Source organism: Oncorhynchus mykiss, chromosome 13 (assembly GCF_013265735.2).
Source record: "Oncorhynchus mykiss isolate Arlee chromosome 13, USDA_OmykA_1.1, whole genome shotgun sequence".
Lineage (NCBI taxonomy): Eukaryota > Metazoa > Chordata > Actinopteri > Salmoniformes > Salmonidae > Oncorhynchus > Oncorhynchus mykiss.
This window is the reverse complement of record NC_048577.1, coordinates 15,556,009-15,578,184: the sequence shown is the minus strand read 5'-3', so window position 1 is coordinate 15,578,184 and position 22,176 is coordinate 15,556,009. Positions and strand designations below refer to the sequence as shown.

Genomic DNA, 22,176 nt, shown 5'->3' with positions numbered 1-22,176 from the left:
TGGTGCCTTTGGTGTGGTGACCCTCGTTGCGGGCCCCGGACTGGGCACCCTCGTTGCGGGCCTCGGACTGGGCACCCTCGTTGCGGGCCTCGGACTGGGCACCCTCGTTACGGGCCTCGGACTGGAGGCCGTCGCCGGAGGCTCCGGACTGAAGGACGTCGCAAGAGGCTCCGGACTGAAGGACGTCGCAAGAGGCTCCGGACTGAAGGATGTCGCTGGAGGCTCTGGACTGGGGGCCGTCGCTGGAGGCTTCGTGCCATGACTCCTCACTGGAGGCTTCGTGCCATGGATCATCACTGGAGGCTTCTTGCCATGGATCATCACTGGAGGCTTCGTGCCATGGATCATCACTGGAGGCTTCGTGCCATGGATCATCACTGGAGGCTTCTTGCCATGGATAATCACTGGAGGCTTCTTGCCATGGATAATCACTGGAGGCTTTGTGCCATGGATCATCACTGGAGGCTTCGTGCCATGGATCATCACTGGGGGCTTCTTGCCATGGATCATCACTGGAGGCTTCTTGCCATGGATCATCACTGGAGGCTTCGTGCCATGGATCATCACTGGAGGCTTCTTGCCATGGATCATCACTGGAGGCTTTGTGCCATGGATCATCACTGGAGGCTTTGTGCCATGGATCATCACTGGAGGCTTCTTGCCATGGATCATCACTGGAGATTTCGTGCCATAGATCCTCACTGGAGTGGAGAGACACACACGAGGCCTGGCTCTGGGAGCAGGCACAGGATACCCTGGGCCGTGGAGGCGCACTGGAGGTCTCGAGCGTAGAGCCTGCACAACCCGTCCTGGCTGGATGGTGACTTTGGCCTGGCACGTGCGGGGCGCAGGCACAGGACGCACTTGGCTGTGTTGAAGCACCGGAGACACATTGCGCAGAGCCGGCGCAGGATATCCTGGGCCGTAGAGACGTACTGGCGGCCAGATGCGCTGAGCCGGCACCCTCCGACCTGGCTGGATGCACACTCTAGCCCGGCCGATGCGGGGAGCTGGAATGTAGCGCACCGGGCTGTGAATGCGCACTGGAGACACCTTGCGCTCCACCGCATAACACGGTGCCTGACCAGTACGACGCTTGCCACGGTAAGCGCGGGGAGTTGGCTCAGGTCTCCAACCTGACTCAGCCAAACTCCCCGTGTGCCTCCCCACCTAAAAAAATGGGGGGCTGCCTCTCGTGCCTGGTCCGTTGCCGTGACTCCTGGTAGCGAAGTCGTTCCTCCCTTGCTAGCCTGTTTTTCAGCCTGTTTCCATGGCAGGGTCTTGTCCCCTGCCATAACCTCCTCCCATGTCCAAGATGTCCTCCATTCTCTCTTCTCCCCGGGCCCAGGATCCCTGCTCCTCCTGGCCACACTGCTTGGTCCATGTGTGGTGGGTAGTTCTGTCACGGGTGTCTTTGGAAGTTGACCAAAGTGCAGCGTGGTGAGCGTACAGTTTATTTTATTTTATAATGTTGCCAACAACCGTGACGCTTACAGGGCTAAGTGCCACAAACAAAGTTAACTACCCACACTGAAAGGAGGGAAAAAGGGCTACCTAAGTATGATTCCCAATCAGAGACAACGATTGACAGCTGTCCCTGATTGAGAACCATACCCGGCCAAAACATAGAAATAAAGAAACATAGAAAACAAAACTTAGAATGCCCACCCCACATCACACCCTGACCTAACCAAATAGAGAAATAAAATGGCTCTCTAAGGTCAGGGCATGACAGTTACAGATGGATTGGCTGAAATGTTGCAGCATGCAAATAGGAAATGTACTTTGTGGACGTAAAAGCCCCAATGCAGGTGTTTTTATATCAATATCAAATCACTTCTAGGTAACAATTAAGTACCATGCTGTAATAGTTTTCCATTAAAATTGTAAAAAATAAACAAAAATAACTTCTTTGCAATAAAAAATTCTCAAGTTTCTAGGACGGTCTGGGAGTGGTCTGAGTGGGGAGGGGGAGGGCACTCGAAAACAAAAAACGAGCTGTTATTGGCAGAGAGGTTTGAACTCTCTTTGTTATTGGTCTATTAACTTATCTACCTTATTTACCGTAACCAGGCTAGCTGAAACTCCACCCATGCTAAACCCTGCTTGATGAGATGATATTTTCAACCAGTAACTATCAGGAAATAACACGGATCACAGTTTCGTCAGCTGTTGAACAATATGATACAAAACACAGGGCGAACAGAACTCACTGGGCCTTTAAAAGAACGTGAAGTAAATAGTCATCTCACTGCGAAGGAGAGATTTGCCTGAATATTGTTCAAGGTGTGAATTCTGAAATGTTGGTACGCGGTTCAGTCAATGCCTCGACTATAATGCTGCTAAAACAAAAACACATAGTGACTTTACTGTAGCTGATGTTCAAACCTCTATACCCCGCAGTACTTCTCAACTGATCTGAGTCTTCTTCAGACTCTTACGCAGAGTGTGTTGTGTTCCTCTGCAGGGGAAGGTGGAGGTGGAGGCAGGGAAGGAAGGGATGAAGTTTGAAGCAGGAGCGTTCTCCTCCTATGGGATGATGGCTCTCACCACCTCTCCAGGTAAGACTTCCTTGTATACCAACGTCTCAATGGCTGTGTCTAAAATGAGGTCCTATAAATATTCACTGCAGTACACAACACTTTTGTCCAGAACCCTACGTCCCTATATAAAACTACTTTACAAAAATACTAAATTGTAGTCTATAGGAACCTACCATGTATATTTCAGATTTCCCCAATTCCCTCCTACCCATCATCCATCGGCAGCTACTGAGACAAGGGCTAGGTCTAGGATGACTGGTTTAGAAATAGTAAAGAAACAGTTTATCAGTAACCAAGTGAATTGACTCATATTGAAATAAGGTATGACACATTTTTTTGTGACGCAGCCTCTGTATTTTCTCAGTTCATTCAAACTTCCAGTCAGGCGCTAGTAGGATCTCAGAGACACCTGCTGGTGAGAGGGCAGAATTACACCCTCCTCATCAAAAAAGTTGTCACTGTAGTTTGGTTTATGGAACATAGAGCACATGCTTATGAGATTATGTATTTTGTCATATTTTATCACAGACCCTCTTTCAATGTGCTTGGATGGCACGTTGGTTGTTTTTCAGGACACAGTGTACGACGGTAACGTTATACAATTATTTAATTTGTGGGCTTTGGTGATGGATTTTTCCGTGTGTGTCTCCCTTCTCTGTCGTCCGTCTCGCCTCGCCAGTCCCTCTCTCCCTGTCTCGTACCTTCGTTGTCAGTAGGGCTGAGTCCCTAGCAGGATCTCCAGGTATGATAGTCCTCTCTTTCCTGCCTGCCTTCCTGCCTGCCTGCCTGCCTGCCTGTCTGTCAACCTGTCTGTCTGTCAACCTGTCTGTCTGTCCATCCATCCCCCCTATCCCTCTATCTCTCCATCTCTCCTCACATCTAATATGCCTCTTCCATCTGTCTATCACCCATTGGGATGAGTGTACACTTCACCTAAGCCTGGTATTTACCGGTATCAAAACTGCATGATGTGTTGTGGACATAGCAATGAATTCTGGACCTGCTGGTCATGAGCTTAATTTCTTTGGGAGTGGGATTCTCTTGTGCCACATAGCAAGAATACTTTGAGCATATTGTTTGTTGCATGTTTGTGTATTAATACGCATTTCCTACTTACTCTGTCCTTACGTTTGCTTTGCATATTAAATGTTGTTCTGCATGAACATTTAACAAGGGAGGACGTACCTATTGTTTCGGACTCTGAAGGATGTCTGTTACTGTGTACTGTTCATGTGAAGCGTCCATTCCTCTGTGTGTGTGTGTGTGTGTGTGTGTGTGTGTGTGTGTATATGTGTGTGTGTATGTGTGTGTGATAACCAGTGCCATAACTCAAGCCAGTGAATAGTGTAGTAGGGGCCCCCCAGAGTGAGGCATAGCCGCCACTAGAGACAGGCTCCACCCCTCTAGCCCCTTAACCCTCTGACTCCATAAACAAGGCTATGAGTTACAGCCCCCAGCAGGGCCGCTGACTGCAGCACGCACACACACAAGCTGCAAGCACACACACACATTCTGAAAACATACACACACACACACACACAGCTCAGGCCTCTGATCCACCCCAAATTTACTAAATTCCCTCCTCCTTCTTCTCCCCCTTGTCCCACTCCACCCTCTTCCACTCCATCCACTCCTCCATCCCTTACCGTCCCCCGCCGGCCCCCGAGAAAGTAGAGTACTAATCTCCCAGGGTTCACTGGGCCTTGGACTACTGCGTGGGTCTGGGGACCACATCCAAACCCAGGATTACATACATTCCAGCCAGAGTAGTGAGCATTAACGCCCCAGTCCTCTGCAAGCCCACCTCTTTTCCACTTTGTTGTGTGGTTTTCCTCTCGTCTGCTTTTTAAGGAGTGGAAAACATAAGCTGAGTTTAATTAAAATAAAGAGAAAAGTATTCTAATTTGAGAAGTGGGGAAAAAAGCAGCGTCACTCTAGACCACCGACTCAAAACCTGTGAAGCAAAGCCCCCCCCCCCTCCCCCTAATGGGAGGACTTAATATATATATTACATTTCCATTGTCACGATCGTCGTAAGAAGCGGACCAAAGCGCAGCGTGGCGTGAATGCAGAATTTAATAGATGACGAAAAACACGAAGTAAACTGTACAAAAACAATAAACGACCGAGAAACTATCATAAGGACTGTGCTGACACAAGCAACTAACATAGACAATCACCCACAAACAAACAGTGCAACCCAGGCTACCTAAGTATGATTCTCAATCAGAGACAACTAATGACACCTGCCTCTGATTGAGAACCATACTAGGCCGAAACATAGAAATCCCAAAATCATAGAAAAACAAACATAGACTGCCCACCCCAACTCACGCCCCGACCATACTAAATAACGACAAAACAAAGGAAATAAAGGTCAGAACGTGACATCCATACATTGCACCAAGGATTCTTGGCCTATATGTTACCTAATCATTCAATTAAAGAAATAGCTTTTCATTCTGTGTAGAATTCAGTAAATAGATGATGCACAATCAGGTTGTGTAAAAGGAGATTAGATGACAAACATAAATCATACAAAGCTATGGCTAGGTACAGCAGTACAGCTATAACTGATTGTGGATTCCATATACACGGTCTGTGTGATATGTTCTGTGGGTTCTGCTTTTACTCTGTTCTCTATTCTGTTCTCAGATCAGGGCTGGGGTCAATTCCATTTCAATTCCAGGTCTCTTCAATGCTTTTCAATGAGGAAAATGTAGAATTGGATATTGGAATTTGGTTTACGTTCTGAATCGACTTTCATAGACATGGGATCGACCCCAAGCCCAGATAGGTATTTGCTGTGAACAGAAGCCGAAAACTTCTATTCTTCTCTAACCTGTGCAGAGAACAGGTCCCCCCCGCGGCCGTTTGGCCTGAACCACTCAGACTCCCTGAACCGGAGTGACCGCATCGATGCCATCACACCCACTCTGGGGAGCAGTAACAACCAGCTGAACGCCTTCCTACAGATATACATGCCAGACTACTCTGTCAGGGCTGTGTCTGACCTGCAGTACATCAAGGTGAGAGGATAGTCAGGATACACACACACACACACACACACACACTACAGATATACATGCCAGACTACTCTGTCAGGGCTGTGTCTGACCTGCAGTACATCAAGGTGAGAGGATAGTCAGGATACACACACACACACACACACACACACTACAGATATACATGCCAGACTACTCTGTCAGGGCTGTGTCTGACCTGCAGTACATCAAGGTGAGAGGATAGTCAGGATTCACACACACACACAGACACGCATACACACATTACACTATACACACACTACAGATATACATGCCATACTACTCTGTCAGGGCTGTGTCTGACCTGCGGTACATCAAGGTGAGAGGATAGTCAGGATTCACACACACACACACACACACACACACACACACACACACACACACACACACTACAGATATACATGCCATACTACTCTGTCAGGGCTGTGTCTGACCTGCAGTACATCAAGGTGAGAGGATAGTCAGGATACACACACACACACACACACACACACACACACACACACACACACTACAGATATACATGCCAGACTACTCTGTCAATGCTGTGTCTGACCTGCAGTACATCAAGGTGAGAGGATAGTCAGGATACACACACACACTACACACACATTACACTATACACACACTACAGATATACATGCCAGACTACTCTGTCAGGGCTGTGTCTGACCTGCAGTACATCAAGGTGAGAGGATAGTCAGGATACACACACACACACAGACACGCATACACACATTACACACACATTACACTAAACACACACACTACAGATATACATGCCAGACTACTCTGTCAGGGCTGTGTCTGACCTGCAGTATATCAAGGTGAGAGGATAGTCATGATACACACACACGCATGCATACACACACTACACACACATTACACTATACACACACACTACAGATACAGTTGAAGTCGAAAGTTTACATACACTTTAGCCAAATTAATTTTAACTCAGTTTTTCACAATTCCTGACATTTAATCCTAGTAACAATTCCCTGTCTTGGGTCAGTTAGGATCACCACATTATTTTAAGAATGTGAAATGTCAGAATAGTAGAGAGAATGATTTATTTCAGCTTTTATTTCTTTCATCACATTCCCAGTGGATCAGAAGTTTGCATACACTGAATTAGTATTTGGTAGCATTGCCTTTAAATGGATTAATTTGAGTCAAATGTTTCGGGTAGCCTTCCACAAGTTTCCCAAAATAAGTTGGGTTAATTTTGGCCCATTCCTCTTGACAGAGTTGGTGTAACTGAGTCAGGTTTGTAGGCCTCCTTGCTCGCACACGCTTTTTCAGTTCTGCCTACAAATATTCTACAGGATTGAGGTCAGTGCTTTGTGATGGCCACTCCAATACCTTGACTTTGTTGTCCTTAAGCCATTTTGCCACAACTTTGGAAGTTTGCTTGGGGTCGTTGTCCATTTGGAAGATCCATTTGCGACCAAGCTGTAACTTCCTGACTGATGTCTTGAGATGTTGCTTCAAGATATTCACATCATTTCCCATCCTCATGATGCCATCTATTTTGTGAAGCGCACCAGTTCCTCCTGCAGCAAAGCACCCCCACAACATGATGCTGCCACCCCCATGCTTCACGGTTGGGATGGTGTTCTTTGGCTTGCAAGCCTCCCCCTTTTTCCTTCAAATATAACAACGGTCATTATGGCCAAACAGTTCTATTTTTGTTTCATCAGACCAGAGGATGTGCAGTTGCAAGCCGTAATCTGGCTTTTTTATGGCGGTTTTGGAGCAGTGGATTCTTCCTTGCTGAGTGGTCTTTTAGGTTATTTCGATATAGGACTCATTTTACTGTGGATATAGATACTTTTGTATCTGTTTCCTCCAGCATCTTCACAAGGTCCTTTGCTGTTGTTCTGGGATTGATTTGAACTTTTCGCACCAAAGTATGTTCATCTCTAGGAGACAGAACGTGTCTCCTTCCTGAGCGGTATGAAGGCTGGGTGATCCCATAGTGTTTATACTTGCGTACTATTATTTGTACAGATGAACGTGGTACCTTCAGGCGTTTGGAAATTGCTCCCAAGGATGAGCCAGACTTGTGGAGGTCTACAATTTATTTTCTGAGGTCTTGGCTGATATCTTTTGATTTTCCCAAGATGTCAAGCAAAGAGGCACTGAGTTTGAAGGTAGGCCTTGAAATACATCCACAGGTACACCTCCAATTGACTCAAATGATGTCAATTAGCCTATCAGAAGCTTCTAAAGCCATGACATCATTTTCTGGAATTTTCCAAGCTGTTTAAAGGCACAGTCAACTTTGTGTATGTAAACTTGACTTGTGTCATGCACAAAGTAGATGTCCTAAACTATAGTTTGTTAACAAGAAATGTGTGAAGTGGTTGAAAAGCTAGTTTTAATGACTCCAACCTAAGTGTATGTAAACTTCCGACTTCAATTGTATACAAGCCAGACTGCTCTGTTATGGCTGTCGGACCTGCAGTATATCAAGGGGAGTCTATACACACTTCTACACACACGTGTGCACGCACATACTGTACACACACACACACACAGACACACACATTTTTGACCAACCGCCTTGATTCGGTCTTATGTAGCAAAATTTGAAATGGTGTTTTTTACATTGGATAAAAGCAGAGACCCAGAGCTACAAAATGGTATATCATACGCTGCATTTGAGAAACAATGGGAAAGTCATTTTGCTTTGAAAGTTGATGAACTGGTAAACTCACTTTTGAGAAAATCGGCTTTGAATGCTTTGGTACCTACTGGAGAGCTCTTCTTTGTCTACACCTATTCAGCCCCCCATTAAGCTTTAGCTCCTCCAATCTCTTTATCTGAGCGTTTTTTCCTAACAACAGCAGTCAAGCACCCAAGCTAACTGGTTAACAGTTGTCACAGTGACATTCTATTAAAATGGACACTTGCATAGTGGAGCTGTAGCTAGCTATCTAGCTAAACAATTAACCATAATCCCAACTCATGACGTTACTAACCTGCATGAATCTGCAGGTAGCTAACCAACCAGGTTCAATGTTAGCTAGCTAACATTTTGCAACAACTAGCCAAGCAAATGGCTCTGAGATACAAATAATACGATCATACACGTAACGTTAGGTAGCGAGCCAGCCAGCTAATGTTAGCTATCTAGCTAACAGTACACTTTAACTTGAAATGAAAACAACTGTCAAAATTTGAAATGTGTCAAATGTAGCTAGCTAAACTATCTTACCCGTATACGTCATGGTTGGATGCTTCTCCCTGTCACAGATGCCATGGTTGCCCTTAGTTTGAAGATGTAATCCAGAGACAGGTGTTTTGTCCATGTCTTTAGCTATCATACTCTAATTCCACTGATTTCAAACCTCGATCCTCCAGGAAGTGGAGAGCAACACTTATGCAGTTCTACTGAGCAATAGATTTTCTAAAAAGCAGTGTTAGACAGGATTACCTACACATACTGACCAGCTCAAATAGACAGAAGTGTGCTACATGGCATACCAATCCGAACTCATCTCCCGGTATTTCCAGCCCACTCATTATCTCAGCCAATCATGGCTAGCGGGAAGGTTGCTGACTTTTTCTGTGGCTAAACCAACTAGGCTTTCAATTTAACAATTGTATTCGTTTTTACAGATGGCATACAAGTTTGTGATTAAGGCACATGAAAGTTCACATGTTCCAGAAGGCATTTCTTCCAATAAAAAAACGCATTTTGATAAACAAAAAAAAGATTGTGGCTCAAATGGCTGTCCTGTAAAGTAGTGACCCGCAACATACACCTAGTTTCCTGAAACGGGTCACATTTGGCTGTTGCTTGTATAACAGTGGAGGTTGAGGTTGAATTGACTGGCGTAGGATCTGTCCAAGTGGGAGGATGTAGATTATGAAAAAGAGGGGGCCTAGCATGGAGCCCAGAGGCACACCCTGTGTGACTTTAGTGAGATATATGTGTCCAGTTGGTGAAACATGATTGAAACCAGGAGAAAGTGGATAAGAATGTTCTATTGGAAATGTAGCTATGCTATCATTCAAGGTGATCATGTAGATATCCACACCTGCCAGTTCAACTGATGCCCAGGGATGCTATTTAATATACTGTAATATCATATAACCTGATATCATGTATTATCCTCCCGCAGGTGACCCGTCAGCAGTACCAGAACGCCCTGATGGCGTCGCGCATGGATAAGACGCCCCAGTCGATGGACAGTGAGTTCACCAAGATCGAATTGACTCTGACCACTGAGCTCCACGATGGTGGAGGGGGAGGCGTCCTGGAGACGCCAGCTATGGCCCACCACGAGACAGCCAGCCTGCTCAACCTCAACACACAGCCCCAGAACTGTCTGGCCCACAGGGTCAACCACACTGCGCACAATGAGGGACCCATCTAGCCCACACTGGGATGGTGGGGACAGAGGGAGAGGAGGGAGGAGGGGTCTGGGGACAGGGGGAGAGGGTGAGAGGAGTGAGGAGGGATGGTGTTAGTACCCTCTGGGCCAGGGCCTGGGCCTAATCCTCCAACATCCAAGGACCTCTAACCCCTACCCATCACCCCCTTATGGCTGGAAGAGCCTGGAGGGTTTGAGGGGAAGGACCTCTAACCCCTACCCACCACCCCCTTATGGCTGGAAGACCCTGGAGAATTTGAGGGGAAGGACCTCTAACCTCTACCCACCACCCCCTTATGGCTGGAAGACCCTGAAGGATTTGAGGGGAAGGACCTCTAACCCTTACTCACCACCCCCTATGGATTGAAGACCCTGGAGGATTTGAGGGGAAGGACCTCTAACCCCTACCCACCACCCCCTTATGGATTGAAGACCCTGGAGGATTTGAGGGGAAGGGGGCTACGGAGATGTGTATACTGAGCCCCAGCCTGAACCTCTACTCTCTACCCTCCACCACCCCTGTCTGATTCCACAGCCTGGAACAGGATACCCTTTGGGGTAGTGGGGAAGGGGGCTAAAGGGATAGCACTCTGGGCCCTCACCCACCTCTAGAAGACCCTGTTAGGGTGGGCTTGGACCGTCCTCGGCCAATCCATCCGCTTAAATACCCGGGAACCTGGTATTCCAGTAGCTCGGAAAGATGGACAACAGTGTGCATGCCCCCCCATTCCCTGACCACACACAAACACTTACACATAAGTATACACACTTTCCAGTCTGTTCTTGTTCAGGGATTGGCAGTGGACTGTAGTATTACTAGTACTACTACAACGAAGGACTTAAACGCACGCAAACAAATATGGTTAGTCAAAGACTGTACCAAATACCGCTTTGAAGGAAACCATGGAACCATGAACCAAGAATGTTTTTGTGCATTTATTTATTATATATATACAGTGGGGAGAACAAGTATTTGATACACTGCTGATTTTGCAGGTTTTCCTACTTACAAAGCATGTAATCCGTCATTTCTATCATAGGTACACTTCAACTGTGAGAGACGGAATCTTAAACAAAAATCCAGAAAATCACATTGTATGATTTTTAAGTAATTAATTTGCATTTTATTGCATGACATAAGTATTTGATACATCGCAAAATCAGAACTTAATTTTTGGTACAGAAACCTTTGTTTGCAATTACAGAGATCATACGTTTCCTGTAGTTCTTGACCAGGTTTGCACACACTGCAGCAGGGATTTTGGCCCACTCCTCCATACAGACCTTCTCCAGATCCTTCAGGTTTCTGGGCTGTCGCTGGGCAATACGGACTTTCAGCTCCCTCCAAAGATGTTCTATTGGGTTCAGGTCTGGAGACTGGCTAGACCACTCCAGGACCTTGAGATGCTTCTTACGGAGCCACTCCTTAGTTGCCCTGGCTGTGTGTTTTGGGTCGTTGTCATGCTGGAAGACCCAGCCATGACCCATCTTCAATGCTCTTACTGAGGGAAGGAGGTTGTTGACCAAGATCTCGCGATACATGGCCCATCCATCCTCCCCTCAATACGGTGCAGTTGTCCTGTCCCCTTTGCAGAAAAGCATCCCCAGAGAATGATGTTTCCAAGCTCTATTTTTGTCTCATCAGACCACATGACCTTCTCCCATTCCTCCTCTGGATCATCCAGATGGTCATTGGCAAACTTCAGACGGGCCTGGACATGCGCTGGCTTGAGCAGGGGGACCTTGCGTGCGCTGCAGGATTTTAATCCATGACGGCGTAGTGTGTTACTAATGGCTTTCTTTGAGACTGTGGTCCCAGCTCTCTTTAGGTCATTGACCAGGTCATTGACCAGGTCCTGCCGTGTAGTTCTGGGCTGATCCCTCACCTTCCTCATGATCATTGATGCCCCACGAGGTGAGATCTTGCATGGAGCCCCAGACCGAGGGTGATTGACCGTCATCTTGAACTTCTTCCATTTTCTAATAATTGCGCCAACAGTTGTTGCCTTCTCACCAAGCTGCTTGCCTATTGTCCTGTAGCCCATGCCAGCCTTGTGCAGGTCTACAATTGTATCCCTGATGTCCTTACACAGCTCTCTGGTCTTGGCCATTGTGGAGAGGTTGGAGTCTGTTTGATTGAGTGTGTGGACAGGTGTCCGTTATACAGATAACGAGTTCAAACAGGTACAGTTAATACAAGTAATGAGTGGAGAACAGGAGGGCTTCTTAAAGAAAAACTAACAGGTCTGTGAGAACCGGAATTGTTACTGGTTGGTAGGAGATCAAATACTTATGTTATGCAATAAAATGCAAATTAATTACTTAAAAATCATACAATGAGATTTTATGGATTTTTGTTTTAGATTCCGTCTCTCACAGTTGAAGTGTACCTATGATAAAAATTACAGACCTCTACATGCTTTGTAAGTAGGAAAACCTGCAAAATCGGCAGTGTATCAAATACTTGTTCTCCCCACTGTATATATGTGTATATATATGTATGTGTGGAGAAGATATGATATATACCAGTGCACAAACATGCATGGGCATGTAGATGTTTGTGTGTGTATATATGTGATATTGAAATACATGCTATATACATATATATATATATATACTCATACAGTACCAGTCAAAAGTTTGGACACACCTATTCATTCAAGGGTTTATCTTTATTTTTACTATTTTATCAAATATATTTTGATTTGTTTAACACTTTTTTGGTTACTACATGATTCCATATGTGTTATTTCATAGTTTTGATGTCTTCACTATTATTCTGCAATGTAGAAAATAGTAAAAATAAAGAAAAACTCTTGAATGAGTAGGTGTGTCTAAACTTTGGACTGGTACTGTACATCCATGTATATGAGTTGGTGAGGGTATTTTAAAGATATGTATATTACAGATGTTGTTATTTTCACTATGCTTCTCAATCAGGATAACGGTACCGTATCTTTTCACCTTCTTCAAATCACACGATTGCCTTTAAAAAAAAAATTCATCTTAATTATTTTTAACAAAGTGCAATGGGGGGAAAAACAGTATATTTAGGAGATGATTATGAATAAAAAAATCACTTTATTGTAAATTGAGACAGATATATTTGTATGTTTGTATGCACCGTATGTATGTGTGTATTTTGGTTCAAAGATGCTGAGTTGCAACCGTCCACAAGCAAAACCCGTCCCTAAGCCAGTTTCTTTCTCCTATTACGGCCCATGTACGTTCAGAAGCCCTTTGACCTCATTATATCGCTGTTTGATATGGAGGTTATCCAGACTTAAGTTAACAGACTTAAAGCAGACTTAATAATAGAATCCAGACAAGTCTTACGACTGTGGTTCAGGATGTATTGACATTGAAAAGTGCTAACTTGGCACTTATGAACGCATGTGTCTTTTATTATTCATAATCAAACGTGATCATTGGCCAGTATTAATGACCTCATCTAACATGTTGAGCATCATGAACGTCACAAAAGCAACCTCGACATTAAACTATTGTCCATGAATGACCCTCCTTGTATGGCACAGCACTCTCCTTTCCACTGTGTGTGTGTTGTGTGGCATGTTAAAGTATGTTCAGTCGCCTTCAGCTCATGTTGAGCTTAGAGTGTAAGCTTTATTCAATCAAACTCTTTAACTGGGTTTTGGGGTTAAAGGCAGACTATGCATTATGAAATACACTGAGTGTACAAAACATTAGGAACACCTTCCAGTCATTTTGAGTTGCACCTTAACTTTTGCCCTCGGGAAAAGCCTCAATCCATCGGGCATGAACTCTACAATGTGTCGAAAGCTTTCCACAGGAATGCTGGCCCATGTTGACTTCAATGCTTCCCACAGTTGTGTCAAGTTGGCTGGATGTCCTTTGGGTGGTGGACCATTCTTGATACAGATGAGAAACTGTTGAATGTGAAAAACCCAGCAGCGTTGCAGTTATTGACACAAACCAGTGCGCCTGGCACCTACTAATATACCCCGTTCAAAGACACTTAAATCTTTTGTCTTGCCCATTCACCCTCTGAATGACACACACACACAATCCGTGTCTCAATTTTCTCAAGGCTTAACAATCCTCCTTTATCCTGTCTCTTCCCCTTCATCTACACTGATTGAAGTGGATTTAACAGTTGACATCAATAAGGGATCATAGCTTTCACCTAGAATTACCTGGTCAGTCTATGCCATGGAAAGAGCAGGTGTTCTTAATGTTATGTCCACTCTGTGTATAGCATACACAGTGTGGCAAATTCCTGCTTAAATAAATTGACACCAACAAAACTGAAATTTACTATTGCATTGTGGGAGGGTGCAAAGTCGAAAGAGCCAATAGTTGGGAGCCTTGGCAGATTCAAATGTTCTCGTTGTTGTTGTCAGTAAGCAGGATGTCGCCCCGCTGTGAATGATGTCATTTTTTGGAGTGTACCTTTGAGATTAAGGTACCATTCTTCTTGCAGTGTGAGAATGTAATGAAAAACAATGTTTACTGTGTGAAACAAAAATAATAATGCTTCAAGCATGCTCTCTTTCAGTGCAAGAAGAATGTTTTTTCCCCCAACAATGCCCCAATCATCTGGTTAACAAGTTTAATCAAATAGTGTGGGCTTGAACTGAAACCTTTTTATAATTGAACCTTTATTTAACTAGGCAAGTCGGTTAAGAACAAATTCTTATTCACAATGAAGGCCTACAGCGGAACAGTGCCTTGTTCAGGGGCAGCACGACAGATTTTTTTTACCTTGTCAGCTCGGGGATTCGATCCAGCAACCTTTCAGTTACTGGCCCAACGCTCTAACCACTACCTGTCAGCCCAAGCTTGTTGATGTTATACACCCTTTAACTTGGTCACATGGTCACTGTTGGAGATGAACAGAAACGGTTGTTTTTCTGTGACTGACTGATCTTTTTTGTAAGGCTCGAGTTCATACCAACGTAAAACACTTTAAAGTGAAAACATTGCCAAATTAACACTTATTAAGTGCTTGTTTTCACATGCTAGTTTTTCATCTTTGTAATCTAATAATAATTCATTGAATGACCATGTGCCACTGAAGCTAAAAACCTTAACATTCAAATGCTTACTATTATTATTATTATTATTTATTGTAAGAGCAAAACATTCCCTTCGATGGTTACTATAGATGCTAGTTCTTTGAATTGTGATGACTTGAATCATAGCAACGCATAGTTTGGGAGAAATTAAGGAAAATATGAAATCTCACCGTTGATGTACTGTATTGAATGTACGCAATTACAGTATTAGAACTACTAATGTGTTTTCTGTATCTTAGCCACAAATATGTTGTATATTTCTTATCACAATTCTCCTATAAGCTTGTAAACAAATGATTCTCTGTTTTTCTTTGCGATGGATCATTACCTAATTTGTTATCATTTGTCTCTTGGGAAATATGTATGTCTCTTGGGAAATATGTATGAAGAACCAAGCCAGGGTTGGGGTGTATGTACAAGGCGTATGCCTTCTGTTGAGTATATTAACTTCAAGTGTAAACTTATTTCTAGGGTAATGTAATGTTGAGTTGACTTTTTCTTTGTATCCGTTTGTATATAAATGGTTTTATATGAATCAAAGCTGAACTTAAAGTAGAAGTCCAAAAATAACTCTCCTATCCTAAATCCCTGTAGACGCAGCATCTTAACGTAACGCACGTTGACGCAGTTTGTAGTCATCCTAGACAGTTGTAATATCTGCTCGCTAAAGCAAGGATATTCATTGCAGAATGTAGCTCCAAATAGTATGGGAGTGCAATTGCAACTTTTGACCACTGGTGGTCGCCATTCTCTTAGTGTCACAGTATTCCCAAATTACTGTGAGCATAAACAACTTCTTAAAAAAAAACACATGGGTTGGCAACCTTCCCACATACACCAAGGGGCTTCCATTTCAAAATGACCAGACTATGGAAGAGATTAATAACACTGACCAGATATTGTTGTTTTTGTTGTTTTACTTGTGAGTGTTCCTATGCATCAGGTGAACTCTGCTCTGCAAGGACAATCATTCCAGAGATAAGTGATGATGATGATGATATAATACGATTGTATTTGTACTTTACCATCTATATTTTGATCACTGCTGTATCTAATACACTTATATGAAAAAAGAGTATCTCCTTCAAAATAAAAGTCCTTCACATGCAGATGAGGGTTTTTCACATGTTCATGTCAGAATGTTGAAAATAACATATATGACTTTCCAGTGTAGTCTTGTGTTGGTTTTGGAGCCTTGTTGTGACCTATATCTTGACCCATGTGGTCTTTACCCCTGCTTCTTGAACATTCACAGGAAAAGAAACACCTGAAAAAAGAGATCCCTCTCTCTTTCTATTGCTCTCTCTCTTTTCCCCCTCTTTCTCTGAGGACTTTCTCCGCTCTAAAGATAAGACCCACATCACCAATGAACGACTACAGTATTTGTCAAGACACTTTTAGACCCGCTGAAAAATACTTCACTTGCTACTCTCCATTCTATCCTTATCTGAGTCATATCGGAACATGTTTATCCTCATGCTGCTATGTATTTGTGCCTGCCCACATGTTTGATACTCAACACGACAAAAGCATTCCCATATTCTGCTCTGGTTGGTGTTGGTGGTACAATAAAAAGTGAACTATTAACAGAATGTGTAATAGTGATGGAATATGTTATTTTTCCCCTCAACACAAAGGTGCTCAGATTAAAGAGAGGCAGTTCAGAACATTGTACGGAGGCAATTTCAAGGACAGAATGATCTATTGCAAAGATGATTTACCCTTCTGTTAAAATGACATTTTCAGTAGCTGGTTTGTCTTGTTTAATCTTCCTGAAAGGTATTTAAGTCTGGAAAAACGTAACTGTTTTAAAAAAAAAAATACTCATAAAAATGTATTTAAAAAAAAATGTCCCATGTCTGTTTCAAATGTTTCCATGTTTTAATTTACCTGCTATTCTTGATTTGTGTTAAAAACCATTGCGGCATTATAAGCGAAAGTTGCTGAGTGAAAAAAAATGCGGCTGATGCTGCTGCAAATATTACCCCTTGACCTTGCATGTTAGCGTACACGGATCTGCCAAACGCATTGACGGAGTTGTGGACATTTAACCCTTGGATCAAAGCATTAGGAGATGTACATTTATTTGTGTACCTATTCATGACTTTTTTCCACTATACAGTATACATTTCCCGTTGTGTAGCCTATGTCCATCTGTTAACTGGAACCACACAATGTTTGCGTTGTAGTAAGTCTCAATGTACTCACAGTATGCAATAGAAATGTTTTCAAATCTTATTACATAGTGTAACATGAATGGGGATTTGGTGCTCAGAGAAATGGATTTGGGATTACTGGATATATTTTATTTGGTAGTTAAATAGAATTGTAAAAAAAAAAGGGAGGGGCGTTTATATCTTCCAACTTTGACAGGACTTCTATTCTTGAATCATGTTTTGAGTCACCTTTTGGACACCCAAATGTCAACCCTTTTAAACTGTGAGGGGGAGGTAAAATGACAAATGTAATCCCCCCCCCATGTGCTTGATTTTTTTGTCACCAGAGGGATGGGAGGGGAGAATTCTAGACTCTTAAGTGCCCTGAAGTTCATTGGATATAAAAAGCTATGCAAGCAAATAGATTTTTCACAATTAATTGTAGAACATTTAATTTAACACATTACTGGATATATTAAGTCCTTTCGGTATGCAATAATGTTTATGTATGATTATATGCAAGTATAATTCTTACATTCAAATACTTGTTTTACTCAAAATTGTAAAACTATAGTTTTGCAAGAAGAACAACAGGAGAGAGTACACACACCCAGTGACTTATTATGGAAGATTAGCTTTTATTGTACATATGTCATTTCCCCAATGTACACATTATATAATAATTCTGGAAACAAAACGCTCTCAGGAACATCCAAGAAAATGCACGAAACAAAAAAATAAGCGAATGCGTGATAGTTGTCACGCTCGGTCTGCAATTGTTGACATTTTGTATAAATGGACAAATTGTATAAATGGATGGTGGCATTAACCTGTTCGCCATGTTTAGCTCGCGCAGACATACTCACTGAAGCCGTTATAATAAAAAAAAACAGTGTCTGAAACCAGAAAAATGCCAAAAAACAAGAAGAAAAAAAAAGAATTTAAGGAACATTTCTTCAACAACATGTAAATGGAAATGCATATATTATATACAACGTTGTAAACTAAGAATCTGAAAACACTGGTTAGAAAAAACAAACAGCAAAACAAGGTGTTGTTGAGTAAGGTGCCATGTCTGATGCACGGTAAATACATGCTCTTCAACATCGCCTATTTTTCAGCATATCGGTCTGCAAGGCTAATATTATTATTATTAAGTGTACAATTGTTACCACACAGATGACCTTGTAGAACTTGTGTGTCCAGAGCTTTTTCTCACAGACGGACATGTTTTCTTTTCTTCCACATATCAGTTGTAGCCCTAACCTAGTTCTAGCCATACAGTAATCACACTTTGACGTAAGCTATTTGCTTACACTGGCCAACCTTTTAGTAAGTTACTTTACACGTATAATGCACTGTACTGCGTCTTTGCATAGAAATACATGTCTTGTAAAGTGTTTTGACAGAAAAGGACTTCAAATGTTCCTCCCAACGACCAAGCTTTATTATGAATTCGTCAGTAATGAGACCAACAAAAATAATGACTAACCAACCAGGTGAAGAATACAGCTGCCTCAGGTGTTTCTGTGGTATTTCCAGTTAAATCAATACTTAAAAATATACTTTTTTTCAGAGAGTAATAAAATATTGAACCACTATATAGTTCCTCTGTAACAATTTTAGTAAGAGGAGAATCTGTTTTAAAGATCCCCAGTTGAACCCACATTCCCCTTTTTACTACTTGCCTCGTCAAACACCGAGTTACAAACAGACCCGCTATTGGTCTTCCCTTCATCAGCCCAATCGAAACCTCTAGCCACACAACTACATGCCTTAGAAATAAAGTGATACGCATGTTTTACATAGCATACACATATGATATTGCAGATAACCTATAATTGTTTTTTTTAAAGAACCGTACTCCATACTATCTGGGTCATGTTCATTAGGACACACAACTGAAAATGTTTAGCATTTCCAGGAAACAGGAAAGTTCAACATTAACCAAGTCGGTAACATTTTCCAGTCACATTTTTTTTTAAGTATCTCAACGTTTCAGTGGAATTGTGGGCCTAATCAACGATTGCAATTTCCATTTTGAAATTAAAAGGTTTGAACATGTTTGGAGACAGCAAATGCAACCCTTGTGGGAAATATTGGGACGGCAGGGTAGCCTAGTGGTTAGGTTGGGCTAGTAACCTAGTAAGTTTGAATCCCCGAGCTGACGACCAATAAAACTCCTGAATACTGTAGTCCTTTATTCATCTTCCACACTTCATAGGCCTGCTAGGGCGAGTCTACAACCTATTCCCACCAGTCAGGAGGGCACCCCTTGTCCTTTTCCCAGGCCCACCCTAACCTCTCTGGGGGCGGTCAGACCCAAACGCCCTCTCGCCGAGGCGTTGGTTCCTTGTCTGGTGCCCGTGCATTCTCAAGGCCTACACAGTGTCACACGTCACAGCACCCCAGGCTAACCTGGATTTCCTTTTTCAATATCAAGGCCTACTGTAGACCTGGGTTCAAATACGATTCAAAATCATTTCATATACTTTATTGGGGCTTGACTGAGCTTGCCTGGAGCAATGGAACCAGAAAAATGTTCACAAATGTTAAACTCTGCCCACCTGGTGCTCCAAGCAGGCTAAAGTTGCTGAAACATTTCAAATAGTATTTGAACCCAGGTCTGTTCCTATAACATACTGTACTCTCTATGTTAACTGCAAAGAATTACTAGGAACCACCAGACCATATTATCACACGTGGAATATGAGGGTATGGTTAGGTAGGGGTGAATATGTCAGTTCTATGCAATGAAAAATAAAAACTGTTACAATGTAATATTCAAGAGAACACCTAACGAACAACTCCAAGCTCAGTAAAAAAAGGTAAAACTACTACTGCATGTTAGTTGCACATAGTGTAACAATGTTGAAGGTTTCGATATCTCATATCATCCTACAGGAGAACAAAAAAAAAATGTCATGGTATTTTGCATGAATGCTTTTTACAGTATCATGTATGAGAACAGTAATACTGGGTCACAGCCTCTCAATAGCATTAGGCCTATGTGACCGTCCACAGTTGCCATAGTCCCCATCTGTACAGAGGCAGCATAATCGATACCCTGTACGCACAGTTGCCTAGAAACAACATTTCATGCATTTCAAAACGTCAGTTGAAATTAGCCACACAGAATCACAGATTACATTATGTGCACCATACTTTAAAATAGACAGCAGGTTTCATGTCATATTGTCATGTCATTGACAATCAGTTACCCACAATCAGACTTGTGCTTTGTGTAACCCAAAACTTACACCACACTGTTCTTTAGTACAATTACGGATGCCTTGATAACAGTCGCTCAGGACGACACAAACTCGACTTTTGATTGGCCAAGGCCGGACACACACACACACACACACACACAGCTGTGTTATGCAGGGTCACGACGGGAGGAATTATACTGCAAAAAAAAAGACCAAAATAACAACCAGCGAGAAATACATTTTTTGGACCATGTTTTTGGATTGCCGTGCTGCTCGATGCGCGTCAACACCAGAACCACAAGGCTAGAACACTTTCTTTCATTTCAAAAGGAGAAAAGCAAAACAGTATATAGAGTTTATATACAGTACTGTACATACTGTTTGGCAAAGGCTATATTCCGTCTTAGTGCTTCACATTGAAACTACGGTAGGGTGCCTGCATTATGGTAGACTATGTAAACACACACAGGGAATTATTCTCCATGACCAGACACTGTGTAAGGTCAGTACAGAGAAAAGTAGTGTTCGTAATATTTGCTTCTTGTGTGTATTCATGTATATTTGTCTGCTACAACATCCTATGCCGTAAAAACTGTTTTAGCTTCATCAACTTTTAAAATATTTAAAAAAATTGGCCAACTTCAAGTCAACCTTTTCCCATTTCCTCATAAAAATCCATAGAAAAAAACAACCATTAAAAACATAAAACTTGAGAAGGGGTGGGCACGGGGCAACGTGCTGTAGTAGCATACTACAGTCTGATCTGATTCATAAAAGCTTAATATCCTGATACATCTCTAGTATAAAAAGTAACTTCATTTCTCTCTATATAAATCTCCTATAGATACACCACAATGTCCATATCCCCTCCCCCCTCATTCCAATGTATCCTACATTGACTCTTACTGTGGACTATAGAGTACATTATAGTTTATATCTTCCTAGAAGTATTTATACTCTAAAACCTCCTCAGGGAAACCTCAGAAAGGAATCAAGATGGTTTTCACTCCTCTCTCTCTCTCTCTCTTCCTCCTCCTAGGAAGGAATCACGCCTGGTTAGGGTCACGCCATCACACCTCCTCCCATCTACTCTTCCTCCTCCTCATCGTCATCTTCATCGTGGCAGTGGGTGATCTCCTGGGGGGTCTGGGGGAACATGTTAGGGGGTTTGATCTCACTGATGGACCGGGTCAGCTGGCTGCGGTTCTTGTTGCTACAGCACTCCAGGTCCTTGCTCTCAGTGCAGTGGCGGTTGCGCGTGGCCAGGGGGGACTCGGTGTCCGTGTCGATGTGTGCGTGCTCCACCGTTGACTCATGGGGCATCTGGGAGGGGAGAGAGAGAGAGACAGAAACAGACAGAGAGAGAGAGAGAAAGTGCGAGAGAAGGTGAGAAGAGAGGCTACTACCAGAGCACTTCCACTTGGCTAGCAGCTAGTAAAGAGAGTTTCAGCTCACCTAACGTAATATAATAATGTTATTACCATGCGTTGAACTTGTTACACAGAATATTGACCACTGTGTGTATGTGATGTGCATGTTTCAGATAACATGTCTGGTAAAGACATTTGTATTGAAATGAGAAGATGACTCATTAATACCAACTCTAATGTAAATGTCACTCTGCCTGTCAGTGTTTCAGCTAGATGGGTGCCAGACTATGTAAGGGTTCAGTCTAAGTTAAGAGTCATGTACTGTATATTTTTTATTAAACTAGCCAGAAATGTTGATTCATGTGCATCTATATTTTTAACCATCAATTTCTAACAATTACAGTTTTCC

At 42.8% G+C, this 22,176-nt stretch overlaps 2 protein-coding genes across 6 annotated transcripts in view; one reads left to right on the top strand and one right to left on the bottom strand.

The window, feature by feature from the left end:
* Positions 1-11,002, top strand: part of cnnm2b (cyclin and CBS domain divalent metal cation transport mediator 2b) — a 65,632-nt gene extending 54,630 nt beyond the window's left edge. Inside the window, exons 5-8 of one of the 2 annotated variants that reach the window (XM_036940413.1) lie at positions 2,468-2,561; positions 3,223-3,285; positions 5,394-5,572; positions 9,721-11,002. In XM_036940413.1, coding sequence (XP_036796308.1) covers positions 2,468-2,561; positions 3,223-3,285; positions 5,394-5,572; positions 9,721-9,975 — 591 coding nt within the window. In that variant the 3' untranslated portion in view covers positions 9,976-11,002. Of the gene's footprint in view, positions 1-2,467; positions 2,562-3,071; positions 3,132-3,222; positions 3,286-5,393; positions 5,573-9,720 lie in introns of both variants that reach the window. The other variant, XM_036940414.1, reaches the window with a different exon arrangement.
* A 6,797-nt stretch (positions 11,003-17,799) lies between these two features.
* The window catches only part of LOC110485755 (cytosolic purine 5'-nucleotidase), a 32,383-nt gene continuing 28,006 nt past the window's right edge, over positions 17,800-22,176 (bottom strand). For all 4 annotated transcript variants that reach the window (XM_021556911.2, XM_036940411.1, XM_036940412.1 and 1 more), the window contains one exon: positions 17,800-21,720. In XM_021556911.2, coding sequence (XP_021412586.2) covers positions 21,484-21,720 — 237 coding nt within the window. In that variant the 3' untranslated portion in view covers positions 17,800-21,483. The remainder of the gene's footprint in view (positions 21,721-22,176) is intronic.